This window comes from Lutjanus erythropterus, chromosome 17, assembly GCF_056507025.1.
Source record: "Lutjanus erythropterus isolate fLutEry1 chromosome 17, fLutEry1.hap2, whole genome shotgun sequence".
Classification (NCBI taxonomy): domain Eukaryota; kingdom Metazoa; phylum Chordata; class Actinopteri; order Lutjaniformes; family Lutjanidae; genus Lutjanus; species Lutjanus erythropterus.
Window position 1 is genome coordinate 20248662 of NC_139333.1, and position 10671 is coordinate 20259332.

The following is a 10671-nucleotide window of genomic DNA, read 5'->3' on the forward strand; positions in this document are numbered from 1 at the left end:
ACATAAAGTGGATTAAAATTGCATGAACCATGAACCAACATACAATCCTCACGACAAAGTATTATTTACATTTATAATATTTAGGATTGCATGTTCAGTATCAAAATATCAAGAAACAAAACTTAAATATCAAATGCATTTTAGCAAAAACTGTAAAAATTCTTTTTACATGTACTGTATATAAACACAGATAATAAGAAACTCTCCTTATAATAAGGAATAAAGGCATCTCCACTTGGAGCTGATAGCTTGAAATGTATTTACAGGATGACTATGCAGTATACTCAAAATAGCCCCAGTTTGTGTCTCCTATGTATTACATGTAATCACTTATATTTGTCTGTATTGTTTTACTGTCCACTGTTTAATATGTTCAAACAAAAAGTTTTTTCTCAGGTTGTTCAAAAAGAGCAATGAAATATGTAATTTATGGCCTCCTGGATAAAGTCACAATTGATCCTTCCTAAGTCCCATTCCTTTTTGCTCCGGGCCCAGATGAGCAAACTTGGCACCTGCAGAACCTCTGTCAGCTTTCTCCTTCCCTGTTTCCTGTAGTTAGACATGCTATGTACATACAGTTACAGTCTCATCTTATGTTTGCAGAATTCTAGCTAGCTAGCTAAATTATGTCAATCATTAGCTCGCTAGTTATGTCTGCTAGCTAATGTTAGCAAAACACGAGCTAACTACCTAACTAATTACATAAATTGTTAGCTAGCTAGTTAGCTGGTGTTTTGCTAACATTTGCTGACTTAAGGTGTGACTGTATGTTGCTTTTAAAGGTCCCCCAGCAACATCTTTTAACCATCTTCAAAATTTAGTTTTCTTTTTAACATAAACTAGTCTAGCACATAGCATACCTTAAATACAGGAAACAAAAAAGGAGAAAGCTGACAGAGATTCTACTGAGTACCAAGTTTGCTCAACAGTTATTGCAGCACAGAGCAAAAAAGGGCAAGATTTAGGGTCTATTTGGGGAAACAGGTTAAAAATCTTTTCAATCATGCAGCAGACGGAAAATATTTTGATCCAGATGGTTGGAGGAGTCTTTGAGGACTCTGGGAATATCGACGTAACAGCGATGAGTTCTGTTAAACCACCCTTTGTTTTTCAAAGATCAGGTACTTACTAAATGTGAAAGGTTCACACTGTACCTCAAATGTAATGATAATACATGAGGAGCACAAACTGCTGCTACACTGAAAACTGACATTATTTACAAATACACATGTATGTACATCTCTTGACTTTGAACTAGTACAGATGGGCTGCACTTCCTCCTTTGACCCTATCCTCTGACTTCTGCCTCTTTTTTGGCTTTTCCTCTGAGTCCTTGCACAGGCCTTCATCACTAGCCGCCTGCAGGCTGTCAAAGGTGCCCTGCCTCTCCATCCCTTGCAGGTTCTCCTCGTGCCGCCTTCGCCTCTTCCACAGATCCACGCAGCGATCCACACAGCTGAACCTGGCCTCTGTGGTGCAGGCATACATGCCGGCTGGCACTGACAGCACCATGGCGCACACAATGACAACAATGTGGATGAGCCTCTCTCTTTGTTCCAGCTCACTGATGTCACTTCCTGTCACGAATATGATGCACTGGCCTTCCCTCGGCGGATGGTTCTTCAGGGTCACACACACTTCGTATTTGGTGACAGGAAGCAGGTCGCTAACGGAGTAGCTGTTGATGCCAGGGCCAATATAGATCATCTCCTTTTTGGGTGAATCGTATTTGCCAAAGTGGATGGTGAACCAGGTTTCTGCAGGGTTTTCCGTCACTGCGTACCACTCCAGGGTAATACCGTAAACTGTCTGTTTGGCGATGCGGATGTCGATGTAGGTATTCTCATCGGACGACAACATGGGGACTGGTGGAGGGAGAGGAACAGAGGAATTGAGGGAGCTGATGTTAACTGTGATGCTGACAGAGGAGTTGCCAATGAAGTTGTTGGCCATGCAGGTGTAGAGTCCTCGGTCTGCCAGGAGAAGAGAGGGGATCACCAGCTGGGAGGTGACGGTCTCCTCATTTATTTGAGTCTCTTTAGCTGCAAGGAGAAGACAAGGTGTCATTTAAATCAGAGGCTTGTCTACACATCTGATATAGTCTTGCAATACCAATCAGAGATCTCACCGCCTAACAAACCTATGCCTGTTACATTTTTTCAAGAACACTTCTTTTTACAGTTTGTTTTAAAACTCTTTAAGTGTTTCCACCCGATTTTAGCAATGAAAGCTATGCAATTGTTCTCAGTCTACAGCTGCAAGGAGAAGACAGGGTGTTAGGGTGTACTGCAACATTAAAGGCTTGTTTACATCTGATATAGTCTTGCAACACCAATCGAGAAACTTGCTGTCAACTGATGGTCTATGGATTTATAAATTCAAGGTTACCAGACAGTTACCAGCCTTACCAGACACGATGCTCTCCTCCATTCTCCTCAATAGTAAGTACACAATGTCATCACCCCAATATGAAGGACCACCCTAAATTTTTTGGATTGGTTTGTCAGTCGAGTATTTTTTTTCCTCTCCAATTGGTTCCACAACTTTTTAGCAACAAAAGCTGGGAGATTGGCCTCCATAGTCAGACATCTGATAAAGACATGGTAAGGTAACCCTAAAGCGGGTATTGTTCCTGTATCTTTTCAAAAAGCTGATGTAGCCTGAAAGTTGAACATATACCACACTAAGTGCTCCCAGAGCAGGTTTGCAACAGTTTAATGGATGGTAGTAATAAAAAAAAAATCTTACCGGCAAATCCTCTTATAATCTTTAGACTGTACATCCACTGAATGGTTGGGGCTGGCCTGGCCTTGACTAAGCATGTGAGTGTTGCATTTGCTCCAAGAGGTAAAGTGATGTTAGTCTCTGGGGCAGAGGCCACCGGCTTCATGCACGTTTTTAACTGGATCTCGTGGAAAAACTTGTCCGCTTTGGAGGCGGGGCCTGAACACATCAAATAAGAGTTCATGAGGATGATGGGAGGGCTGACCGCCCGGATGAACTCTACAAAGCCTTTGAGGCGGCAATCGCACAACCAGGGGTTGTCATGCAGCCCCAAAACCACATTGGAGACCACTCCTTCTTTCCCCCATGCTTTCTCTGCTGTTTGGTAAAGAGGCCAAGTTGTGAAGACATCTTTTGATATGACACTAAGCTGATTGAAGGATAAATCTAAGTAGGTCAGTGCAGATAAGTGTCTCAGTGCGTGTTCAGGTAGGGCGTCCAATCGATTGTGCTTCAGGTCCAGAATCTTCAGTTTTGGGGTGTCCTGAAATGCTGTCCATGGTATGGAAGTCATCTTGTTCCCTTGTAGCCTGAGCTCGGTCAGGTTGGCCAGCCCCTCCAGGCTTTTGATGTTCATCAAGGTGATCTCGTTGAAATTCAGCCAAAGGAACTCCAAGGCACTAACTTTAGAGAAAGACCCTTGCGGTAACTCAGTCAGGTGGCAGTTCTCAATTCGTATTTTCGTAAAATCATGTGGGATGTCCTCTGGAATTTGTCCCATGGAGGTTTCCATACATAGTAAAGATCTAGAATAGCAAGATGAGATGTGTTTAGTTCAGATGAGAAGCTAAGAGAAGACAAGAGAATTTATGGATAGTGTTTGTTTAAAGTTTTAGAACAATTAGGCCAGCAGTTTATGTTTAAAACAACACTTGTTTAGAACAGGATTACAGTCAACAGAAACCTTTCTTTTAGGAGTTTGTATAGTTTCAGTGGTCTCTTACCTTCCCAAGTTATCATCTGTGCAGGAGCAACCGATCAGACAAGTTGATGTTCCAGGGGCGATGAGATAAAATGCCAAAGTGATACGTAATGCGACAGAAAAGGTGTCCATATTCCTGGAGGAGCTTGTGAAATAGGCCTGTGAGGGCAGGACAAGTGCATGGGCTGCATGAAAGAAAGCCTATTACCTTAATCTTCCTTGACGCAACACATAAGACACCAAGTAACATGAGACACACATAGGTAAGGTGTATTTATAGCTGTGGTCCACTTTGTCTGGAAAACATTGTTCTGTTTCATCAAAAGCATGAAATCACAGACCACAAATTTTGTTCAATCAAGATTGTTTTAGTTATGTCTGATTGTATTGTAGTTCTACTTTCAGGTTTGACCCCCAACTGCTTTGCAACAGTCTAATTTAATGTATTTGTCCCCCACTAAAGCACAGACATACACATAGACATGACAGGAGGCCCATCTGCGGTAAGTGGGCCGGAGCCCATCGGGCTTAGCAGCACAGAGAGGGAGGGCTGCACAGGGACAGATGTCTGGAGAGGACTGTAATCTGACCTCAATAATCTGAACACTGGTTGTCTCACAGGTTGTTAAAGGCCGAATCAGCATATAAAGCAAGTGTGAAAACAAACAACATTTATAGCACCGTATTTTCAGTCTTCAACTGATATTTCTCTGTTAATGTCCAAGTTTTTCAATTGTTTAACAGACCAAGAATGTTCAGTAACTGTTCTGTTAATTTATTTGCAATGGCGGACCAAACAGAGACACTTACTAAGTTGCTTTGTTAAATACTTAATACTTTAATGGCTTTGGTTTGTCTACCTAGATACTAGATGTATATTTACTCAGCAGATTCTATTAACACCCGTATGTCAGTAGCCAACAATGCTATTTTCACTCAGGGTGTAAATAGCCAATGTAGCCAATGTGGCTATTTACATCCAGGTGTGTCTGGTCTTGCATGGCAGGAATAATACCAAGGTGCCAACAATTCTATTTCTGCCCACGGTGTAAATAGCCAGTGTGGCTAATTACACCTGCACGGCAGAACTAACCATGCCATTTTAGCAGTGTCACCAAACCATGTCACAAATCTTTTCCTTAACCTAACCAAGTAATTATGCTGCCAAAAACTAACCAAACTGACTGGAAACTGATAATAATAATAATTTTAAAATTTTAAATTAATGAGTAAACTTAAGTCTAAGAATTAACAGTTTAACACAGGACTGGCTGAGTAGCTGCTGTGTGACTTTTCTCACCTGGGTAGAAATAGACACATTTTCATGTTTTTCCTTAAGGGACAAAACAAACTGCCCTGAAGCTGATTTAGTGTTTTGATTGACTGAAATATCTGAGGATGAATCAGTCCACACATTTATAGGTTCTCTGAGTTGAATTATGTCATTAAATGTAAAATCTTAATCAACACTGGTGTTATTGATGATCCACTCAGCGTATTAACAAGACTAAAGATTGATGCTAGCTGTTATTTGAAGCTGTACTTTGGCAGAGATCTGCTTGGAGCTAAATGCTTATGTAAACATTTTAACATATCCTGATCCAGCTCACCTGTCCTTTACTTTCAGCAGGTTTTAGAAAACATATTAGTGTCAAATGTTTCTTGACCTGGCTCAGATTAGCTCTGTGGTTCCTGACAAAGTTAATGTTTTTGGTGCTCTTTGTTTATTTGTCAGCAGGATTACAGAAAATCTACAGGCCGGGTTTTCATGAAACTTGGTGGGAAGGTGTTGCATGGAGCAGATCTGAATCACAGGGTGGATACACAAGTTATTTTTTACTTTTGTTTATATTGCAAGATAAGGCATTTGGCCTTGGCAAAGGACTGCACTCACAGAGGGACCTTCTAGTTTTTCAGCAAAGTAGAGATCTGCATAACACAAATGTTTACATTCATTCAAGGACTTTTTAATGCGTATAAGAGGCTAATTTCTGCTTCAGTCAAGATGAATATAAATCTGTTGATCTATCTCAAAAATCTATATACTGAGAAGAAAAAAACGTAAGAGCATATAAATATAAAAAATATTTATTTATATACAGTACATTCATACATACACATATATTTCAGGTCACATATATGTACACATTATAAAATGTAGGCCTACTGCATTTTAGGGTCTTGACCCAACAGTAAACCTGGCACGTTAACATCATACTGACATACAAAATAAACTAATGACTGCTGGTTCATCTTTTCTCTAAATACTTTAAATAAAGATTTGAACACAATGCAGAGGTTACATCTTGGAAAAAAATAAAATTGGGTTTTGGACGGTTTAGGGCAACATTTGAAGAGAATTCCTCTGCAAAACATCACCTTTAAAAGTGCATGATGAATTATTTAAAAAAGTCATTTTTACACATTTACACCACATGTAAATATTGAAACTGTGTCACTGTGTAGATTTTCCCTTTTTTGCTGTTCACCAAGTGAATGGTGGTTTTTAGTCCCACAAGGCTGTAAATGAATTCCATACATGCAGTGCTGACAGAGCTATCAGTGTCCTCTGAGGTTGAGTCTTTTACATCTCTGAGCACATTGGTATTTTATATTCACATCACAGGCTGTTAGAAAACAAAGTGCATCCTCTGGAGTTCGTGGCATACATTTGGTTTTAGCAGAAATACTCGTTAGGTGGCCCCTCAGTCCTGGCTGTGGCCTCTGAGTCCACACTAGACCTTGCTGAGAGCAGCCTGTTGGATTCATCAGGATTTAGCCGGGTCAAATACTCGCCCTCCATCCCTTTAGCTTTGGCCCCGGGGCCGAGGGTCTCAAACGTGACGTACGAGTCCTGCATCTCCTTGGACTGTCGACCCAGCAGCTTTTGACAGCGTTTCTTTAAAGCCCCACAGCACACAATCAGTGTCAGGGGGACAGCGATCACGCACGCCACAGTTATCACCACCACATTAATGAGCTTCTGAGTGCCACTAGCACTGGCCGCCTCATCTGTTGAGAAGATTACACACTGCTCTTTTTTCGGGATCAGGCCTTTGACGCAAACGCAAGCAATGTACTTTGTCTTTGGCACAAGGCCGTCAATGGTGATTCGGTTCCTTCCGGCTCCTACATTGATCCTACGCATGTCTCTCTCACCAAATATAGCATAAAGGACACTGAACTCTGTGGTGTTTGTGGCTGTAGGGGCTCGCCAGTTCAGAGAGACAGTATGGTCAGTGTCACCGATCACCTTCACTGAACGCACTACCCTTTTCTCTGGAGCTTGCTGTAAGGACGAGGCATTGGCTGCCAAGTTACTCAAAGCATCCCGCTCCACATCCACCGCCTTCTGAGGGTCTGACGCCTTGCCCCGTCCTGGAGAAGTATCATCAGAGATGCTGTAGCTCTCGATCTCATATTTCCCAGTCACGCCTTTGCCATTGAGAGGTTCAATAATGGGCTGGGCGGCAGTGGTGGTCGGTGGAGGAACATATCTGGCAATGAGTTTCTCCTGGTATGCCGCTCTTCCAATGCCACCAGGTTTCTTCCCTCTGGTTCTCTTAGAGACACCGCCGCCTGCTTCCTCTGACCGAAAGGAATCTGTGATCACCAAAGAGATGATGGCGTCCGCAGTGCCCACGAAGTTGGTTGCCTTGCACACGTATTTCCCAGAATCTCGGTAGGAAACTGCAGGCACACTGAGAATCGACCAAATGATGCCTTCCTTTGATATCTCTTCCTGAACTGAAAAATAAAAAGCAAACATCCACAGAGTTAAGCAGATTGGCACAAAGACAATAACTTTAATCTCACTGACACTTTGACTTGAACTGAAATAGACTCCAGTCTAATTTAAGCACATCTGGAATTAGTTCAGCAGAACTCACCGGTGCCGTTCATTTTCTTGCCATCAGCACGGCTCCAGGAGAGCTCAGGGATGGGGACTCCAACTGTGCCACAGCGCAGGAGGACGTTGTTGCCCAGTGAGCTGCGTACACGAGCCACGGCCGTGTGCACCCGAGGGCCCTGGCACCTCTGCAGCTCCGCTTCAGTGAAAAGAACCCCTGACAAGCTCTCTGGATCAGCGCACCGCAGCCTGGTGTCGATGAGAGCCACAGATGATGAGGGGGATTTCTGAAACTGGACCAAATCGTACAGCCTGCAGTCGCACAGCCATGGGTTGTCATGGAGACCTGGAGAGGAAACCGAGTGTGACAAAGTGCTGTCAGTGAAAAGAAAAACTCCACTATCCACCCAGAAACTACTGTCTCTACAATGCAGTACATTTTCCTTTACACAACAGTAAGTCATCTTAAGACCAACAACTTTGAGTTAAAATAGAAGGAAATAATCTGACAACCTGACACACAATAACTATAATTAGACTAATCCCTAGCTTTAAATGCTTCTGGTGTCAAAGAAGTGGTCATCATGCAAGGAAGATTAAAAAAAATAGCATCCTAATATGTCACGGCTTGATCCTCACCGAGAATTAGTTTGGAGGAGTCGGTGTCCTGGGATGGCTTCACGCTCAGCCACATCGTGAGAACATCAGCAGGAACAGTTGTCAGACTGTTGCTGGATAAATCCAGATAGGTGATATTCTTTATGTACGCAATGGCTTCGGCGGGGATGATGGAGATTTTATTGTTGTGTAAATCAAGGAGCCTCAGGTTTGGCATGTCGGTCAGAGACTCCCAGGGGAAGGAGGTGAGGGCGTTGCCGTCCAGCCTGAGCTCGTCCAGGTTGTAAAGCCCCCGGAAACTGTCAACATTCAGTGAATTCAGTGAATTGAAAGACATCCACAAAAACTCCAGGTTGTTGAGGTAGTGGAAGTTGTCAGTTGAGATCCGTGTGATAGCTGTCTTTTCAATGCGCAGCTTCGATGTGTCAGTGGGGAAATTGGGGGGAACCACAGTGATCTCTGGATCATTGCAAAGCACACTCCTGCAAGGGGGAAAAATAACAAAAAAAATATGATTATTTATCATATGATAATTAACAGGAGCATTGATGAAGCTACTTTCAAATTGTAGGGATTTGTAGAAGTGGATTTAATAACAAATTAAATGTATTTTCTGCCTCTATCTGACATAAAAACAAATAAAGTTCAGCTTTTATTTGAGAAAACGTAGTAACCTATTGTTCAGTAACAAGCAAAGGAGATTAAAGGGCAACTCCAAGTTAATCCTCCACTATACAGGGTGACTGAATAGAAGAAAGCTGCAGTGAAAATCAATTCTGCACGCAAGAGAAACTAAAACATGCACTGGGAATAAGATTCAAACCAAAAATTTAAATAGTGCCACATTTACCTTGCTTTTGATCCGTCGCTTAATTTGTGGAAGAAGCAGCTGCATTGTGCAGGACACGACCTGCTCAGCAGAGGCAGAAAAACTAAAGCCAAACAAAAAGCAGCAGCAAAATGTCGACTCATTTTGTCTCCTGCAAGCTACTAAGTGCTACGCAGCTAAACTAAAAGAAAACAGGTGCTACAGCTCGGTCTAACAGGACATCGGATGCATCGTGCTGGTGTGCAGGCTCACAGCTCCATACTGCACTGACTGGTCTGAATCCTGAGATAAAAAGGATAGGCAGGGATTAGTGAAGGACTTGGGTTATTTTCATTCACACGATTAGGCTATTGCTTCCTGGAAGCTGATAGGCTGCATAGTTTTCACTCTCATTCTCACTGAAATACTTTCCAATTGTTGATTGGATGGTTAATTATGGACACAACAAACTGTGTGTGAAGCAGAAGCTGCAGGTAGACTCCACAGAAGCTCAAAATCTACCTGCATATATTAACCACTAACCATCATGAATATTTGATTCAATACCTTAGAAAAGTAGAAATATTTTAAAATGAGGAATTCCTTGACTGAATTTTTAGTTTTTAATGCTTTAATTTGAAAAATGTATTGATATTGTCCAGTCAAGTCATATCATTTACTGCTAAATGTTGGAGTAAACACTGTAAGAGTGACAGACCTCCTACCCCACATCACACCAACAATTAGTCATCAAAACAAACAGATTACTGATATGAAAGCACAGTGATGTGTTATAGTTTCAGAATATCTTAATAAACTTCTTCTCTTGTTACATTTGCTTGTCTTTAAATTATGGTCATTGTTTTTTACACAGTCTATGAAATGTTTAATAAGATATATTGACTGTAGTTTTGCATGGTGGCTGGAACTTAGCAACAGTCGACCACTAGATGGCAGTGTAGAGTGTTATTAGATCCAAACTTCTTACCAGATATGCAGGTGATTGCTGTGTTTAAATACTGAGAAAGTATTTTTTTTTCAAGACTTTTCTTTCATTTGAGATTATCCCCATCGTTTATGTGTATGATCTATGACTTACAAGGAGGGTAAAAACTCACTGGCCAGTCTGGACTTTTGCAGATCATTTGAACACCAGTGGTGGAGACTAATTAAGTGCATTTACTCAAGCACTGTAATTAAGTGTGGTTTTGAGGTACTTGCATATTTCTATTTTACGCTACTCCACTGCAATTCAGAGGCAAATATTTTACCCCACAACATTTATTTTAAAGCTATAGTTACTTTGCAGATGAGGATTATCAATAGAAAATATAATTTAAAAAACATTTTGATGCATTATTACAGATTAAACTACCTGAGCCCTGCTTTTACCAGCTGCATCAAAGTGCTAAAAAGTATTAAAGGGAAAATTTCCCACTTTTCATGAGGATGTTTAGTCAGCGGTGATGGTAAAAAGGTGTCAGTTTAAAGCATAAATTTCTCAGAGTGTCCTATATTGACCAAGACAGCTGAGTTCTCCTGTTTCAAAATCTGTTGTTTTTCCTGCATCCAGTGATGTCACAGTGATGCAACTGGTGTTAAGGAAGAACTACAGCTTGGATTTGTAGTCTCTGCCTCTGGGTAGCCAGGGTGCACACTAGATAAGTATTCATGTCACCTAATGCTACG

At 41.6% G+C, this 10671-nt stretch overlaps 2 protein-coding genes across 2 annotated transcripts; both read right to left on the reverse strand.

The window, feature by feature from the left end:
- Positions 1–1136: 1136 nt before the first annotated feature.
- On the reverse strand, positions 1137–3862 carry LOC146312138 (leucine-rich repeat, immunoglobulin-like domain and transmembrane domain-containing protein 2). Its single transcript, XM_084740888.1, has 3 exons — positions 3729–3862; positions 2749–3530; positions 1137–2042 (listed from the first exon to the last, which is right to left on the reverse strand). Exons 1-3 carry the CDS (start codon positions 3836–3838, stop codon positions 1255–1257), a joined length of 1680 nt encoding a protein of 559 aa, XP_084597014.1. The 5' UTR covers positions 3839–3862; the 3' UTR covers positions 1137–1254.
- A 1931-nt stretch (positions 3863–5793) lies between these two features.
- Positions 5794–9269, reverse strand: lrit1b (leucine-rich repeat, immunoglobulin-like and transmembrane domains 1b). The gene is made up of 4 exons (XM_084741599.1): positions 9025–9269; positions 8196–8656; positions 7597–7902; positions 5794–7453 (listed from the first exon to the last, which is right to left on the reverse strand). Exons 1-4 carry the CDS (start codon positions 9144–9146, stop codon positions 6384–6386), a joined length of 1959 nt encoding a protein of 652 aa, XP_084597725.1. The 5' UTR covers positions 9147–9269; the 3' UTR covers positions 5794–6383.
- Positions 9270–10671: the final 1402 nt, after the last annotated feature.